Source organism: Oryzias latipes, chromosome 24, assembly GCF_053564925.1.
Source record: "Oryzias latipes strain Hd-rR chromosome 24, Olatipes_Hd-rR_3.1".
Taxonomy (NCBI): domain Eukaryota; kingdom Metazoa; phylum Chordata; class Actinopteri; order Beloniformes; family Adrianichthyidae; genus Oryzias; species Oryzias latipes.
In genome coordinates this window covers 17,605,880-17,625,388 of record NC_136260.1, presented here as the reverse complement: position 1 = coordinate 17,625,388, position 19,509 = coordinate 17,605,880, and the positions used below count along the sequence as shown (strand labels likewise).

At 38.6% G+C, this 19,509-nt stretch overlaps 1 protein-coding gene across 14 annotated transcripts in view; it reads left to right on the top strand.

Moving 5' to 3' along the window:
• Positions 1–5,011: 5,011 nt before the first annotated feature.
• The window catches only part of otofa (otoferlin a), a 77,233-nt gene continuing 62,735 nt past the window's right edge, over positions 5,012–19,509 (top strand). For 11 of the 14 annotated variants that reach the window (XM_020714490.2, XM_020714489.2, XM_078943070.1 and 8 more), the window contains exons 1-2: positions 5,032–5,346; positions 19,158–19,216. In XM_020714490.2, coding sequence (XP_020570149.1) covers positions 5,265–5,346; positions 19,158–19,216 — 141 coding nt within the window. In that variant the 5' untranslated portion in view covers positions 5,032–5,264. Of the gene's footprint in view, positions 5,347–19,157; positions 19,217–19,509 lie in introns of all 14 variants that reach the window. The other 3 variants (XM_020714487.2, XM_020714484.2, XM_020714479.2) reach the window with 1 other exon arrangement.

The window sequence follows — 19,509 nt, the reverse complement described above, 5'->3', positions numbered from 1 at the left end:
AAACAGCTGGATGCGGAGGGCTGGGTCTGGACCACCAGCCCTCCCTGCAACACCCCCCTGCCTGTACCCCCTCCCAAAAATATGTTTGTTTTTTATATTTCAGGTCAGAAAAATACAGTTTTTTAAATTCTCATTTGTTTTTTTAAGTAACTTTAGTTCGGCAGGTATGATTGAGAGTGTAGCCAGGTGACACTTTAGATTTATTTATTTAGGTGTTTTTAAGACTAACATATAAGTGAAGGACATATCTTTACATTTTTTGTTTAAAAAAAAGCATTTTTTTTTACTTGTATGTTTGTAGACATTTACAACTGTCTTGGTCTCTGCTTCAACTGAGTCCACGTGTTTCCAGTCGTTCAACTGCAAAACATTTGCACCACTAGAGGGCGCCCCAAGACCTCCTTGAATGTTTTTCATGCATGCAAAATTCAAAATCACAGTTAAAATTGTCCATGGTAAACGTTAATGTATTTTCATGCACATTAATATATGTCTTTCTTGTCTTTGGTAATATTTCTTTTGTGTTTCATAGATTGTAAATAGATAATCCACAAGACCTGCATTAATGTAAAAAATGTAAAAAACAAAAATGAACATATTTTTCAGAATGAAGACAGTATTTTATCATTTTTATGTAACCATATGATAAAACCCCATGGGTTTTATAATAACATAAAAATGATTATTCTTATTGGTGTGAGAATTTTAATTCTGTCCAACAACACCCTCTTTTGGTCAAATTCTGCTTTGTTGCTTCTTTTTGTTTTGTGTTTTTAGCCATTTTTATTCCTCTATTTGCAATTCTCTGTAATGGCATAGTAAAAGATTTAAAGAAAAACTTTGTTTTAATCAGAGCCACAAAGTGACATACAAAACTGGCAAAAAAAATCCTTTTTTTATTGTTAATGTTGCACAAAGATAATAAAGATAAAAATGAAAATTCAGTGAAAGTATTTCTTCATTTGCATCTACGGGTGTATTGTTTCTCCACAGTGTATGAAAAATGACCTTATATTCATTTTACTGCATAGAATTTTTTCATGAGCTTGTTGTTGGCACATTGTCTTTATGATGCTCCTATTTTAGTGTGCCAAAACATAAACAAGGTAAAGGAGAAATATTACAGAGGGGTTTACCATCTATTTATTATCCATACTTACTTTTAGACACGTCCGAAAATTAGTTAACGCTAATTACACTTTTACATCATCAGTAAAAAATTAATTTAGAAGCAGTGTTCTGCTGGACAAATCCTCTGCAAGTGTCAACATGTTTCTTTAAGTTTGGGTTTTTCTTTAGCCGTGGTGTTTTATTCTTTCTTGATAAAGTTCACATCACAGCATTTCTAGGAGTTCACACAGCCAGGAAAGGGAAAACCTCCGCCCACTGTTAGACAACAAAACCTGCACCATGTTTAATTTTGCAATAACAACAGCTAAACTTATAAAGAAAGTAGGCCTTTGACTTGTTTGAAATGGATTAGAGAACAATTATAAAGTCCCACTCTCATCATTTCTTGATCTATTGCAAAAGAAATGTATTTTAAATCATACAGTTAAAGTCCTGTAAACAAGGAAAACAAATAAAACAAACAACTTAAATCATTACAACCAAAAGGTACACAAAGAAATCCAAATCCTTTCCACATCCTATGTCCAACTCCTAAACAGGAAGTGAAGGCCTTGGCCACCATTTTGGTATTTGGGCACCAGGAAGAGAAGTAGAGAAACATGACCAAATCAAACAAGTCTTAAACATTTGGTGGTTGTGTTTTACATACATGATGTGTCTAAAAGTGATGAGCTATGACAGACAGGTGACAAGTAGATACAACTACTTTGTCACAGTGTTCCATCATAAATGTCGTCCATAATCAGTATGCCACTTGTTAAAAACACCAAAAAGACCATTTTTGTATTGAGTGGGTCTTTAAATATCTGCAGTTTTGGTGAAAAGAGTCAATAGTGAATAAGAAAAATGCCTGTGAAACATTCTGGTGGAGGGGTGATAATAGATTTTCTTTGTAGCAACAGGATTTTAAGGTTTTGCGCGCAATTTATGTAAAATAATTAAATACTTGAAATTAATTTAACAGTGGGCTATATACTATGAAAGTTAAATTTTTTTAATGGATTTATGGAAATGATTACACTTTTTGCTGATATTCTATTTTTTTAAAGGGTCTATAAATAAGGATGTGTCCTCAAAACCTACATTTTTAGGAATTCATTACAGATAAGGAATTTATCTGGTTTTATTTAAACACTGAAAGTGTTTCAGCATACCTACTACTGACTGTAGAAATAATTTTCTACATTTTTTGACAAAATACTGTCGTCCCTCCAGATGTTTGTCTCTGCTAATAAGCAAAAATGTTGTCCCAGATTCTAACCCACATGCAAACACACCCCGTCAAAGACAAAATAGGCTCTTCAGGTGGGACTTTAGTCACCTTAGTACACAAAGCATCTAGTTATATTCCAGCCAGAAGGTTGTTTGTGACAGTTGCTGCTCATCGCCCCGAGTGCAAACACGAGACTCAGAGGAAACAGGTCATCTGCACTGAATTTCTGCCACACAAGAGCACCCAATGTCCAGCAAAGATTTGTTTTAACGCTCTCATTCCATCACCATCCAACTCCATCATTTTTGTTTGTCTTTTTAAACCATCAACTGCAACTGTCAGGATATGCTAACATCTAACTTTATGAGCTTTTCTTTTCTTGTTTTTGTCAGACAGCATTCTTCAAGTCTTACTTACTGCATTTTTCTTCTGCAGAGGCGATGAAACAGCAAACAGCTTTTTTTTCCACGCTGAATTCCTGAGAGCTTGGAGGGGGTTAATTAGCTTTCTTAGACCATGCCAACACCAGGGAGGTTTAATAAACAGAAACGAAAAGAGCTAAGAGGGAAAGCTTTCTCTTTTATGTTCTTGTTTGTCATTTATGCATAGACATTGCTTTCAAAGTGTCACATTATTGCACTTTGTTGTCTTATTTGCTTGTCTTAGACTGATTTTCAGAGTTTATCTGCGACAGCTGAGACTTGGAAGGAGAAAAGAAGCCCTTCATCTGTATGTTTTCACACTTGCAAACTTTTACTTTAGTTCATTAAATAATCAATAATTTATATATGTAAATTATATGATCTTTATAGTAAAGCAGGGAAGAAAAGGTTTTGTTTTCACCTAATGTTTTTTTAAAATCACAAACTGACTTAAATTTATTTCGCACCAATACCTGGAGAAAGCTGAGCTTTTATACTTGTAAGATGGTCTTTGTGAAAAAAAAAATGCTGGATCTCCAGTCATCTTCCTCATTGGAGACATTGACTCCAGGGACAATATCCATTAACCAGAGGAAGATAACGTTGATCTGACCTCTGAGAGTCACCCTAATGTCTTACATCGGGGCAAAATGAGTTAGTTGCCTGGCAACCATACTGTACTCAGTGTTAAGGAGTTGTATTCATGTCGGCTCTGTAAAAAAAAAAAAAAACATACACAAAAAAAGAAATGGGATTGGGGGGAAATTGCATTGATGGATTTGGGAAAAAATACCCTCACCGGGCACTCTAATAGGTGCACCTTGCTAGTACTGGGTTGAACCCCCTTTTGCTTTCAGAAACTGCCTTTATCCTTGGTGGCATAAATTCAACAAGGTACTGGAAATATTCCTCAGAGAGTTTGGTCCATATTGACATGATAGCCTCACACAGCTGAGACAGATTTATTTGGCTGCACATCCATGTTGCCAATCTCCTATTCCACTACATCCCAAAGATGATCTATTGGGTTGAGATCTGGTAACTTTGGAGGTCCACTGAAGTCATTGTCATGTTCAAGAAACCAGCCTGAGATGATTCCAGCTTTACGACATGGCACCTTATCTTACTGGAAGTAGCCATCAGAAGATGGTACACTGTGGTCAGAAAGGGGTGGACATGGTCAGCAACAATACTCAGGTAGGCTGTGACGTTGTAACCATGCTCGATTGGTGCTACGGTGCCCAAAGTGTGCCAAGAAAAAAATTCCCCACACACTACTTCACCACAACCAGCCTGAACCATTGATACAAGGCGGGATGGATCCATGCTTTTAAATTCTGACCCTATGTCAGGGCAGAAATATAGACTCATCAGACCAGGCAAGGTTTTTCCAATCTTATGTTGTCCAATTTTGGTGAGCCTGCGGGAATTGTAGCCTCAATTTCCTGTTCTTAGTTGTGGTGTGTTCTTCTGCTGCTGTAGATGTTCAGCCAAAATGTTGGACATGTTTTGAGTTCAGAGATGCTTTTCTGCAGACCTCGGTTGTAACCAGTGGTTGAGTTCCTGTTGCCTTTCTATCAGCTGGAACCAGTCTGGCCTCTGGCATCAACAAGGCATTTCCACCCACAGAACTGCAGTTCACTGAATACTTTCTCTCTTTTGGACCATTTTATGTAAACTCTAGAAATGGTTTTGTGTGAAAATCCCAGTAGATCAGCAGTTTCTGAAATACCAGCACATCTGGCACAAACAAGCATGCCACATTCAAAGCCACTTAAATCACCTTACTGCCCCATTCTGATGCTCGGTTTATTTTTATTTTTATTATTATTATTTTTTTGTTTTTTTTAATGCTCGGTTTAAACTGCAGCGGACCATGTCTGCATACATAAATGCATTAAGTTGCTGCTAAGTGATTGGCTGATTAGAAATTAAGAAGCAATTGGACAGGTGTGCCTATAAAGAGGCCAGTGAGTGTATACTAAACTACAATCTTGTATTCCATTCTAAATAAAAAGAAAAATTGCACTTATGTAATTTCTCACAGAAAAAGAAAAACTTAAGAATCTTGTGGTTATTTTGAAATTTTAATCAACAAGCCCTCATGAAGGAGAAAAATGGATGAAAACAGCAACAAAAAAGGTGGAAAATATTCTTCCCATGTCCTCATTTATTTGTAATAAAGGCATCCAGCATCCTCCCCCAGCAGCTAAAGCCCACCCCCACCCACCCTTCCTGCGCAAGTGGCACAGGCGGCTTGGAGATGAGATTCAACCGGAGCACAAACGCGCCAAGTATGAGGAAACGTTAACAGGAGCCCAGATTCATCCACTTCTTTGTTTTTTTTATCGAACTATTGATGCTTCCCGCGGAGAAAACGGGTTTGGGATCCATTGAATCCAAACCCTGATTGCACCAATTCGGTTCAAGTTTTTATTTTTTGTTTCTTGTTTTTACTTCAGAGAGGAGTAAAATCCTCCCCCGCTCCCAGCGGGACGATGATGGCTCTCGTGGTTCACCTGAAGAAGGTGTCTCACCTTCGGGGGAAAGGTGACAGGATTGCCAAAGTTTCATTCAGAGGTAGGAGATTTTTTTGTGGTAAACTTTGGGCTTTAAAGACGATTTAGATGCGAAACAGGTTTTTCTGTGTCAAGCTGTTAAAAGCTGTTATCTGGCCTGCATGGAAAAGTTGCATGGAAACTGTTACTAATTGATTCATTTTTGCGACAAAATTAAAATCACATTTTTAGGGCCCGAGCACGGAGTGCAAGGACCCTATTGTATCTGTTAGGTTTATTATTATTATTATTATTTTTCTTCTGCCGGAAGAATCGCATTTTTGAGGCCTTTAACATACCCCAAAACTCACCAAATTTGGCACACACATCAGGGGTCGCGAAAAATTTCGTATTTTATGAGAAATTGGCATGGGTGCGCAAAAATGGCTCGACAGCGCCACCTACACTGACTTTTGTCCCGACGCCCCGCATACGCTTTAACGTACAAGCTTGATTTTTTCAGGGCATGTTCATCAGATGGAAACCTACAAAAAAGTCTGTAGGTACCAAGCTGTCAGTCGCACAGGAAGTCTGCTATATTGATGTCAATATGTCATTTTTGCTCTATTTTGGACATTTGCAGGCCTCCTTCTAGAACGAACTCCTCCTAGAGATTTGTGAATAATGACTCCAAACTTTGGTTTTGTAAACTAGACACATGTCCGATGTTAAATTGCAAAGCTTTTAAGTTTTTACAGAAGTTTGTGACCGTGGCGGCGCGTAGAAATTCGACGTTGTTTCGAAAACACGCCATGAAAAGAAAAATGGCCATAACTCAGCCATGCATAATCCAATGTGATCAAAAATTGATATGCATGATTGTAGTCTGACTCTGAACACATCTGCAGTGAAAGAATCTGGAAAAAGTGTAGCGCCACCTGCTGGCAAGAGGAAATGACATGTTTGACTTGGAGCATCACTGCTCCGAGTAGGATGAGCCGACACACCTGAAAATGACGTCCACCTGTTGAAAAGCCATTGAAGTTTACTCTGACAAAAAACCATAACTTTCAATGCGGGGGTGTGGTCGTGACAGAGCGGCAAAGTTGGGCATCTCGCTATGCACACAAAAGTTGCTCTCACGTGCACATTCCTTGTCCAATCTCACTGAAATTCAATGGATATGATGAAGCTTCTATTCTGAACCCATGGATATGACAATCTTGGACGAGCTCTATAGCGCCACCTAGTTATTGCATTGGGCACATTCTGCCCTGTATTTTCTCTTTGCTTTGTCCGATGTGCATGAAATTAAAACTGGAGATACTCAGAAGGGTCCTCTCTCATCATGTAAAGTTTCATGGGTGTACACCTGACGGTGCCTGCGAAACAGGAAGTGGTCGATTATGTGCACCCAAATAATAGAAATTTATTATAAATCAGCCGTTTGTCTCAGGAAGCTGAGATTTCAGAATTAGATGCCTTTAATAACCTCCAGCTTTGATATGTAACACTATAGGGTCTACGAGAAACTTCATCACTTGATTTTTTTAATGAAATTTTGGACTGAACAAAGATTTTTAGCATAAATTCTGTTTAGGTTATCAGCACCAAGAATTCAACTTTCATAGGCATTTATGTGCTACTGCTTCCTAAAAAAATTCAGAATGATTGAAGTTACAGGTGACATCTTAGAGAGCATTACATCCAAAAAGGTCCGAAAACGTCTTTTTAGGCAAAACTACAAACACCTATTTTTTTTCATAACTTAATCATCATATATCAACACCATTTATTTTTTCAAATGTAGGGATCTGTGTTTGCTGCCTTCCATATTTTTTTCAGAAGTCCAGGTGAAACAGATGATTTTAAAAAAATCCTGATTCATCCCAAAACCTGTGCTTTTTCCGTCTGGACTCCAAACAAGTGTGTTTTAAAATTACTTATGCTTCAAATATCCACACCAAGTTTCACACGCATATAGCTGAACATGTCTAAATGCTTCTTGAATATTCTTTACAGATATAAAATGAACTGGTCAACTGTAGGATGTCATTTCCTCTTACATGCTTAAGTCTTTTCCTCATGCTGCAGCCTGCTCCTCAATCATCCCTGTTGCTGGAGTCAAATTTCACCCCCCCCCCCCCCCCCCCCCACACACACACACACCAGCTGCCAGTTCATATGCTAACTAACCCAGAAGTGAGGTGACAAGAGTTTAGACACAAGAGGGAGGGCAGACTGCTTTTTCATTTGTTTTGTATGTCTTTCATAGATTTTTATGAATAATCATTGCTTTTCTAGTCATGTAAAATGCAATTAACCTAATATTTTATCTTTTTTTTTTACAAACAAAACATATGAATGTGCTCCAAAACAAAACCCAACTCTCAGTACAGTTCTACAGATGTAACATAAGACTTAGACAGTAAATGTCTCTTTTATCCTTTTTTAATCAATGCTGCAACTTCTTTTCCTTAATATAAATCCAATGAAATTAAACTACAAAACCAAAAAACACAACGTATAGCAAATTTCTCTAAATAAATTATGTGTATATACAATATGTAGCACTTTTAAACAAAATAATAACAAATCCTTCCAATACAAGCACAGAAAAATGGAACACAAAATTTAAAACCCAAATTTGAAATGGCAATTTTAAAAAGATAATTTTTTCAGCCTGCTAAAAGTGCACAATTGTAAAAGCTCTTTTATATAGACAACTGTTTGGTTGCTTAGAGCTCTAAATATAAAAACAATGCCTTTATGGACGTGGCACGGATGGCACGGATGTTCAGCAGGGTAAACCCCAGGAAAGCGGCGGGACCTGATGGAGTTCCCGGAAAGGTTCTGCGGGCCTGCGCCGATCAACTCTCCCAGGTCTTCACAAAAATCTTCAACCTGTCGCTAGCTCAGGCTTTCATCCCTGCTTGCCTGAAGTCATCCACTATCATCCCGATACCCAAAAAGTCCTCATCCACAGCCTTCCTCACGGACTTCCGCCCAGTTGCACTCACTGCTGTCATCACAAAGTGTCTGGAGCGGCTGCTCCTGGGACACATCAAAGACTCCCTCCCTCCAATCTTCGTCCCCCACCAGTTTGCTTACAAAGCAAACAGATCAACGGATGATGCCATTTCCATCACCCTCCACACTGCGCTGAGCCACCTGGAACACAGAGACACCTACGCCAGGATGCTCTTTGTGGACTATAGCTCAGCCTTTAACACAATCATTCCTGACATTCTGGTCAACAAACTGTCTGAACTAGGACTCCACCCACTCACCTGCTCGTGGATCAAGGACTTCCTGACAAACAGACCACAGACAGTCAAACTTGACCCCCACCTCTCCTCCACCCGGACGCTGAGCACAGGCTCCACACAGGGATGTGTGCTGAGTCCTCTGCTGTATACACTGTACACAGCAGACTGCAGACCAGCCCACACCAGCAACACCGTGGTGAAGTTTGCAGACGACACTACTGTGGTGGGGCTGATCTCTGGGGACGACGAGACGGCCTACAGAGACGAAGTCCTGAAACTCTCAAGGTGGTGTCAGGCTAATAACCTCATCCTGAACACCACCAAGACCAAGGAGATCATCCTGGACTTCAGAAAAAACAGAACAGATCCACCCCCACTCTACATCGATGGAAACTGTGTGGAGAGGGTCCACAGCTTCACCCTCCTGGGCACCACCATCTCTGCTGACCTCACATGGTCTAACAACACCATGACTGTCATCAGGAAGGCCCAGCAACGCCTGCACTTCCTGAGAAAACTTAGGAGGAACGACGTCAGCCAGGAGCTGCTGGTAACGTTCTACCGCTCAACCATTGAGAGCATTCTGTCCTATGGCATCAAAGTGTGGTTTTCCCACTGCACTGAAGCAGAACGGCAGAGCCTCCAGAGAGTGGTAAAGACAGCGCAGAGGATCATCGGCTGCCCCCTCCCCTCACTGAAGGACATTTACCAGTCTCGCTGCCTCAGCAGAGTGACTAGCATCACCACTAACTCCACCCATTCTGCTTTCCCTCTGTTTGAACTGCTGTCCTCTGGAAGGAGGTACAGGTCCATCAGAACCAGGACAAACAGACTAAGAAACAGCTTTTTTCCACAGGCAATTATCATACGGAATGCACATACGTCCACCAACCACACCTCACTCTAATTTTACTACAATGCGTGCAATATCCTGACTGTCTAACCGGGTCACTGTGCAATAACTTGATATTTATTAAGCTGTGCTCACAGCAACTCATGTAATTCCATTCTATTTTATTCACAAATATTTAATATTTAACAGTTTCTGTCCATATTGTTCATTTTTTGTTAAGAGTTGTAAATACAGTATTTCTTTTTCTATTCTATTTTTATTTTTATTTTATGTAACTCCTTCACTCCAAGGCTGCTGCAATTTCATTGTATCCCCATGTACAATGACAATAAACGATTCTGATTCTGATTATATCACTTAGACACAGATGGAGAACCATATCAACTGGATTGGTAACAGCAACAACCACCGACCAAGCCGGCAAGCCCTGGCAGAAAAGATCCCCACAAGAAACACTGCAGGCTGTTCCATAAAAAATATAGTTTTACCATTGCCTTGCAGATCACAGTTGAAGTGGTTTAGTTTTCCTAAAAAAATTCAGAATGATTGAAGTTACAGGTGAACTTTTAGACAACATTTGATCCAAAAAGGTCCGAAAACGTCTTTTTAGGCAAAACTGCAAACACCTATTTTTTTGCATAACTTATCTTTCAAATATCAGCACAAAAAAATTAAAAACGGTAGGGATCTGTGTTTGCTGCCTTCCATATTTTTTTCAGACTTAAAAGTGTAACAGATGATTTATAAAAAATCCTTTTTCATCCAAAAACCTGTGTTAAATCTGTCTAGACTTAGTATTAAAAACTCTCCAAGATGAATGTGCCTGACTCCACCTGCAGGTGGATCACAGACTTCCTGACGGACAGACAGCAGTATGTGAGGCTGGGGAAGCTCGTCTCAGATACTCGGACCACAAGCACCGGATCCCCCCAGGGCTGTGTCCTTTCACCCCTGTTACTCTCCCTGTACACAAACAGCTGCACAGCTGGTCACCTGTCTGTCAAACTCCTGAAGTTTGCTGACGACACCACACTCATCGGCCTCATCTCTGACGGAGATGAGTCGGCCTACAGGAGTGAAATAGCCAGGCTGGTGTCATAGTGCAGCGCTAACAACCTGGAGCTTAATGCTCTGAAGACAGTGGAGATGACAGTGGACTTCAGGAAGGCCCCAGCCCCCCTCCCCCCTGTCATCCTCTGTGACTCCCCGGTGACCTCTGTGGAGTCCTTCTGCTTCCTGGGAACCATCATCAGCCAGGACCTCAAGTGGGAGCAGAACATCAGCTCCATCACTAAGAAGGTCCAGCAGAGGATGTACTTCCTGAGGCAGCTGAAGAAGTTTCACCTCCCTGAAAAGATGCTGGTAGACTTTTACACCGCCATCATCGAATCCACCCTCACGTCCTCCATCACAGTCTGGTTCGCTGCGGCCACGGCCAGAGACAAGGCCAAGCTGCAACGCGTCATCCACTCAGCAGAGAAGGTGATCGGCTGCCACCTCCCGTCTCTCCAGGAGCTGCACATCTCCAGGACCTGGAGGCGGGCAGCCAGGATTGTAGCCAACCCCTCTCATCCAGGACATAATCTCTTTCGGCCCCTCCCTTCTGGCAAGAGGCTCCGGTCCATCAGGACCAGGACCTCGCGCCACAAGAACAGCTTCTTCCCCACTGCAGCCAGCCTGCTGAACAGAACCCCAACTCCCCCAGGTGACCCCCCTCCCCCCCCCCCCCCCCCGCCCACCAAAGGACTGTCGGTGCCACTTACAGGCCCCACCATCCCAGCCCATCTGTGCTCCCACTTTAATTCACCTTACTCTACTGTATATAGTGTGTTGTTGTTGTTAACTTAATTTTTAACTTATTCTTAATTGCACTATACACCAAGTCAAATTCCTCGTTTTGTAAAGTGCGCTCTACTGAACCTGGCAATAAAACTTTTTCTGATTTCTGATTCTATTAATCATTGTTTTTTATTCATTCAAAATGCAATTAAATCAATATTTTATCTTTTTTCTTTTCCTTTTTCTTTTTTTTATCTCTTACATCCTTTTTTATAATCAATGTTTGAACTTCTTTTCCTTTCTATTGTCATGGTTTCAGTTTGTTGTCTTTTTTTTCGCTTTAGTTCTTGTTCTGTCTTGTTTGGTTCTGTTTCCTGTTTTATTTTGAAAGGTTTCCTGTCTTGTCATGTTTTTGAGTTTTACTTCCTTTGGTCCCCATCTGCCCTAATCGTGTTCACCTGTGTCTTGTCTGCCCTGTCTGTATATAAGTCTTGTCTCTGCCTTCCTCCTGTGCTGGTCCATTAACTTCTGCTCATGTTGATCACGTCTTCTTGTCTGGCGTCCATGTCCCTTGCCATGCCACAGTAAGTTTTTGTTTTTAGTTTTGTCATCCTGCTCTGCAGCGCTTTTTGTTAGTTAAATAAACCCACTTGCCCTGAACCCGTTTGCCTCCCGTCTCTGCGCCTGGGTCCTACCTGCTCTCGAGCCTCCCCCCCACACGACATCTATACATCCAATGAAATTAAACTACAAATCAACAAACACAACTGATAACAAATGTCTCTAAAAAATGATGTGTATATTTGCAGAACCTTAAAAACACCAAACAAATAACAAATGCTTCCCAAATAAAGCACAAAAAATGGAACACAAAATGTAAAACCCAAGTTAGAAATTGCAATTTGAAAAGATACTTTTTTCAGCAGCTTTTCAAAATCAATCACCAATTCTACTCTTCTGTGGATGAAACAAAGAACTCCAGAACAATGAAGCCATTTCTCTAAGTCTCTCTCACCTTCAGTTTTAAACAAGGTCTGTGAAAATCCACCATACATTGGTCACATGAACTCAGAGACCTGCTAAAAGTGCACAATTGTAAAAGCTCTTTTATATAGACAACTGTTTGTTTGCTTAGAGCTGTAAATATAAAAAAAAAGGCTTTTCTATCACCTAGACACAGATGGAGAACCATATCAACTGGATTAATAACAGGGTGGCATGTTTAGACAACATGAAGCTGTCCATCACATTTTTGACCTAAACATGTAAACACATCCTTGGCTCTGCGGTTAGGAAATGGTATTTGGGAATCTCTTTATACCAGGAGCCAGCCTGGCCATTGGAACATCGCCACAGTGCCCATCCAGACTGGGACAGCAACGGGGTCCACTTCAGAGCCGTGAGCTGCTGTGTTTAACTCCAGCTGTCCCAGCAAGGGAGACAACTGCAGCAACATCCACTGACCAAGCTGACAAGCCCTGGCAGAAAAGATCCCCACAAGAAAAACACTGGCTCAGGCAGGCTGGTCAAAAAAAAATAGTTTTGCCATTCTCTTGCAGCTCGCAGATCAAGTGGTTTAGTTTTCCAGTAATGTCAGTCAAGAATGCAAGTTCAGATTCACAATGTTCATATTCACCATATTCAACAGACATCTCCTCCAATAGCACCTTAAAAATCCTGTGCTGTTTTGCTTTGCAGCTGAGGTTGTTTACGATTTTCAGAATAAGAGTCATTATATGTCCAGAGCCAATCACTTCTGCACATAAGGCCTGCTGGTGAATGACGCAGCAGTAATGCAGACATTTTGGAAAGTCTGGGTCAGCTTTACAGTGAGTGATGAAACCTGTTTGTCTATTGATCATAGCAGGAGTCCCATCTGCAGTCACTGCTACCAGCTTTTCTAATTGTACCTTTTTCTGCACAAAAACTCCTTCACCGTGTTATACATTTCAACTCCTCTTGTAGTTGTCTGTTAGGGCAGATGTGTCAGGAGTTCTTCTCTTGTGGAAACCAAAAGCTATGCTGTACTGTTGCCGTCCACAGACTCATTACACTGGACGTTAACCACCTGCACTTTGAAAGATCCCGGTCCAGCTAATTGGCCAAGTTATCAGACATAGCTGACACTCATCTAGACATTGTAGTGGAAATTGAATGAGTTCTATTGTTCTCATCCTTAGGGACAGTGATAGCAATTATCATCATTGCTTGAATTTTTTTCATGCTATATGCAAAAGTCTTTGTCCCTTAAGGCAACAGATTACAGCCCCCCCCCCCCCCAGGCTGCTGTCGTATTAACAATAGCTTGGAGCTCCAGAATGGACAAGAAAAAACGACGAGAATGGCTCGAGCAGGGCGTTGCTCACGGGGCGGTCGCTCGTGCCATGCGGTCGCACGTGCTCGGGCCCGCTAAATGCTACTTGTAGCTTTAATTGTTGTTGTTTTTTTTATCGGTCACTCTCAATTTTCTTTAAAAAAAACACAAAATAACGATTCCCCATTATTGCTCTTATTTTTTTTTAGTTTGTGTTGCTGCAGTGATCCTGGTTTATTTACAGCCTCAGATTTACAGTAAATTGTTGTTTTTATTTTTTTCTTGCAGAATTTTTAGACTGTATAGTAGCCACTAGCGCCTATTGGATTTTGGAAGAAAATGCAGCTAAAAAATGTATGAATATATTATAGCTTCTCTTTTGTGAGAGATGCACACAGATACAGGAAGAGGGAGGCATGCACCTTTCAGCACCCTGGACAGTGAAGAGTGTTCTCTTAGGTGTGGAGTCCCGCTGGTCTGAGATGAGTCCAGGTGCCGATGGGGGCAATGGATTCACATCCACCTGCTCTCTGTTAAGCTCTGCACTGCAGTCATTTTTTTTTCTGGGTCTTGAATTACGTAAATGGAGATATTATATTCAGAAAGGGGATGTTCTGCTGTTTTGTGCATCAACTGCAAGCACAAAGGTGGCTTTCTCTCCATTTGTGTTGGTTTATTATTATTTTTATTTTTTTATAATTCCGTGTTTTTAGCCTACAACTAATCATAAAAAATAATACAATTAAAAAAAGAAGAAATCATTTTAAGTCTGAAAAATATTGGAAAGTTTTTAAACCCTTTGCAATCAATAATTTCCAAATCTTTCAATCACATAAATTTTATTTTTATAGCACTTTTCATACTTAACACAAAGAGCAATTCTTTTTCCTTTTATTCTTAATCTCTTTTGGTTTTTACAGTTAGAAAGGTCAGCAGACTAGTGCCAGAGGATCTCGGAGTCCATGAAGTTCAAATTTTACTAAAAGGTCTGACAGATAAAAAGGCGTAAGACCGTTCAGACATTTTAAACTGATAAGTATCTTAAAACCAATCTTGAGATATGGGGATCTATTGTACACATGCAGATCTTAAAATCAGGATGATGTTAGTTTGTTTTCTAGTAAGAATTTGTGCAGCAGAATTCTGGAGAAGCTGAAGGTTCTTAATATACCGTATATATATATATATTTTTTGGAAGACCAGCAAGCAGGGAGTTACAATAATCTATTGTACAGATGATAAAAGCATTAAAGGTACATGGCAGACCTTCTAAGAGAAACTTGTGAACAATGGTTTGAAAAAAAGTAAGGTTTGACAAGGTCTATTCACTGTTTAATGTGCCACAGCTTTCAATGTTTTGTGCCCTGAGGCAAATTCAAACTGCTTATGCTCTCAACAAAAAGCCTATGTTATTGTATTTTTTTTGTTTAATACCTTTTCTGAGCTCTGAGCCCAAAGAGTACAGTTTAATCTTCCATCAGTGGACACTTCAAAGCAGCAGGGCACAAGAATTGTGTTAGTTTTCACGTTAATTTTCACGTTAGTTTTCACTGTCTGATCTCCACCTAGATTGGATTGAAATATAAAGCTTTTGACTTGATATTCCTTATTTTATTAAGACTATGACTCTTTAAGGCCTTATGTTTAGTTAAAACTCCCAGATATTAGAGTCAAAACTGTTTATTGCTTCCTTTAGACAAAAAATATAAGCATTTTCAGTTACAAAGATTTGAGGTTTTTTCTCTGGTTTTCTCAAAATATCCTACATTTTGATTAGAACATAATGGCCTGTCAACATTTTCTTAAACACAATTTGTTATTTTGGCTCACTTCCGGGCTCTTTTGAAAGCTCGATGAGAGTTCCCCACAAAAGCTTAAGTGTTTTCTCTCCAGTTTCCTGACTGATTTGCGATTAAGATTTCCTGTGTGCAGAGAAAGAAGTTTGTCACCAAAACCAAGGCAGGCAGAGTTCATGCGATCTTAAAGCATAGTAAAAGTATATAAAATTTGAGGTTAAAAGGCTATGATATTAACAAAGTAAAAACATTAACATGCCTGAACCATCAGCAGACTTTTTATGGTTTCATGTCGGTTTATTGAAGCTTTTGGTTTAATTACCTATAAATTCTCTAGAGCCAGCAAAAAAAAAACATTTTCTGCAGCAGCACCATATGCTTGGCTTTGAGTTGTTCCGTTGAGGTAACTCCTCAATGTCAGTTTTTGTAAATTGACTTAGTGGCTCCACTTTCTCTTTTGTGCTGAATTTTCTTATCTGCGCTGGACTTTGTGTATATTTGCATCATGCATGAGAGTTTGAGGGTCCCAACCAGCAGCTCATGACATTTCATTGCAATGCATTAGGGCTGCACGATATGAGGAAAACTCGCGATGTGCGATATTGGTGATTAATATTGCGATAACGATATGATTCGCGGTATATAAACAAATACCACAACAACCAAAAACATCATTTCCATTTCATTGCAACAGTTTAAAAGTTATACTCCAACTGACCCTTGTCGACGTAGGAGGCAAACATCAAAAATAAAAGGGCTCATCTGATTGATCAACAACGTAAACGGGTCCTTCCGATTTGTTAAATGCATAAAGGGATTTATTTCATTTTTTCAATATTTCAAGCTGCCATGAGATTGTTTTAGCACATTTAAGGTAAACATTTATTGCGATTTTCGCCGTCTTTTGCGGTATGCATATTGCACAGCTTAATGTGGCGATAACTATAAAATTGCGGTATATTGTGCAGGCCTACTATGCATGTTAGTTGATGGGATTCATATAAAGATTAAATCCTATTGAAGACCCCTCACATTTTATTTTTGCCTTAATATAGGAGGTATAGGATGCACAAAATTTAGTATTTTAATCATTTTTTCATGTTTAAAAAAACAAAACGCGGTATGGTTTGTTGACTTTGACATCCCTGAAGCACTTTCTTCTTGAGTTCACTCAAGCTTTGGTATTGATATTTTCCTGAATGAACCTTGCTTTGATCAGTTTTTGACATCCTATTTTAGCATAGCATATTTTAGCAGACGCATACAATTTTTTACTCACAAACTGAAGTAAAGTGTGTCGTTGTGCTTCTGTGGTTCACTGGTTTCTCAAAAAAGTACACTTTTAACACGGCAAATGTCACATGACTAACAGTTTATAAGGACACTTTTGGTGTCTTAATTTAATTTTAAAAAGTGAAGACATGCATTAAGGAATGCTTTCTGTTCAATTACTGTAACCAGCAGAAACTAAATTATACCAAAACTTTCTATTGTGACATTTTATTCTTTCCTATTTCATCATCACATCTTATGCTTAACTAAAAATATTTGTTTTTACATTCACTGGCGATTCTACACTAACTTACTTGGGCGAGTAACCCCCCCAGCACACACGTACGATTTGATGACATGCTTTTGTGTTCCCTTATTTTATTTGCCCATTTTACACAAAAAATACATGAATGTTATGAATTCGTAACACAGGGGGGGTCAAACTCAGTCATACAGGGGGCCTAAATCCAAAACACGCTTTAGGTTTTGGGCCGAACAAGATAAACATTTATTGAACACACTAAAGATAACCTTTTAAAACTTTTAAACCTATAAAACATAACTTTTTGAACAAAAATATGAATAAAAACAGACATAAATATTAATTCAAAATAAATCAAATTGAACCTTAAATAACGTAGAATAATGTGCTCTTCATAAAAATAAATTCTGTCAAAATTACACAAATATGAACATGCTGCAGAACAAAATAAACAAAGTCTGGAAATATTAGTAATAAGAAATAACAAATCAAAGTTTATTTTTTGCATGGTGTGTGATGTCCTGTGTTTTTGTGTTATTGTGAATTTCGTTTTTTAGGTCTTGTTAAAAATGTAAAACTAAATCCTATTAAATCAAGGTGTGCTTTTCTTATTTTTTCCTTCTTTCCTAAAAATGCATGAAAAAAGCAAAAAAGTTATGTTGTGCTTCTTTTTTTTCTCCTCAGAAATTTATTCTGTTTCTTTTTTAGGTCAATTATTTTAGTGCTTCAAATTGCTCCGTGTTCTCTTTGTTTCTTGTAAAGCTCAGCTGATCAGTGCTGCTTAGGTTTGGTGTGGAGCACCTTACATAAAATGGATTTGTTTTAAACCCACAAGAAATGCTAGCATGACAGCTACGCTGTTTGTGTACCTGTTTTTTATTCTTTCACTTTTTTTTTTTTTTTACCACAAATTGCTTTGTATGGCACACTTGTAATGATAATAAGAATTAAGAAATGATCTGTCCAGGATTTATTTTTCCTTAAATTCATCTTGAAGTAATGGCCTCATCTAAAGTCAGCTTAAACACAAACCTTTAGTTTGACTATAATTATGTCATCACAGCCCAGGCAGGATCAATATATTCCTTATTAAAATGATTACCTAAGCCAATCTGACAGGATGTTTTATTAACAACCATGCTCTGCTGATGTGTCAATATTCAAGAACATAAAGCTTTGCATGCAGAAAGCAAACAAACACAACAAAGCAGAACATACATGTGGAACCATGCTGGGAAGCAGCCAGGTGAGCAGAGGCCGCAGCACACATGCAGAAAGGGAGCTACAGACATGTGAACCAAGGACTTAGTCTTAATGACTTAATGAATTCGTTCTATGTCTATGTATACAAATGTATTCTTCAAGTGAGTCATGGAGTAATATTATGTCTGTTCATTTCCTTTGTCTCCTGTGGCTCCACAGATGTTTCTTTGTTATGATGTTAAAATGTTAATTTGTTTTTAATGTAATCCAGACGACATCATGGCCATTTTCCATTCTATTAAATGTCTGTGACACTGACATTTACTCAAGAGTCCTACATTACTTTAGTACAGAGAAACAGAACTAAAATTAGCGTTCATCTACATTATTTAGTGCAAGTATTTTAGTTCTGCTCTACCATCATGCCACCTCATTTTAATGTATTTCTCTTTCTCCAGGTTTTAGGTTTTAGTTCAGTTCTTTACATTTCATTTCTTCTGGAAAAATTATAGAAGTTTTGTCTTTTCTTTTTTTTTTTTCTGCAACCCTGACAACACAAAATGGGCTTAGTATTTACCAGAGGACCAAACACTGCAGGACAGTCAGTTAAAAGATGTTTTAAGTGGCCAAAAAAAGCATAAATATAATATGGAAATGCTTTTGTTAAGTTATTTATTTAAAAAATTAAAAAAGTTTGAATACTAACATGGCTTTTATTTAAGTGATCAATTTTATTTGAATTTTAAATAATAGATTTTTAAAGAATACTGAAGAGTACATATGATTTAATAAAAAAAGATCAATTGTCTAAAATCTTCAATGACATCATTTTCATCACATATTGTCTGTTGTTTCCTGATTCACTCAGATGTGAATAAAGAAATACTCAGAAATGTCCTTAAACATCTCCTTAATCATTAGAAAAATACCACAGGAACGTGGTAAAAAAATGTTGTTGTTTTTTTTATTTCTTTCAATATTTCTCAATTAGCCTCAATTGTTGTTAATAGAAAGCACCAAAATTGGTTGGATTCTTTGTTTCTCAGTTTAACTTTTTCGCAACCAATAGATAACACCTGTGATGTGTTCTATGTTTACTTTGCAAATATCTTATCTTTTATCGGTTCCTTCCTCTTGTCTTCCAGGTCTCCCCCTCTGTAGCCGTGTTGCAGAGAACTGTGGGGATGTGGCTCACTTTAATGAGGTCTGTTTCTTTTCTTGCACTTTCAATAAACAAACAAATAGTGCTGACTAAAGGTTTACAACAGTTCAAAGTCACATGAAACACTAGTTGCTCTTTAGTGTTGCAGAAAACTTTTTTCAGACTTATAGTGAAAATTGTATAAACCAAGTATTTACTTTGTTTTGAAAATAATTCCATTAGGGAAATTTGTCCTTTCAAAGATAGTCTCAAATTTTTTAGGAAACTTTTAGTCACTTGAAATTTTTTTTAAAAAAACCATGCTATATGTGGAAAAAGATAAACTGTATCCACTG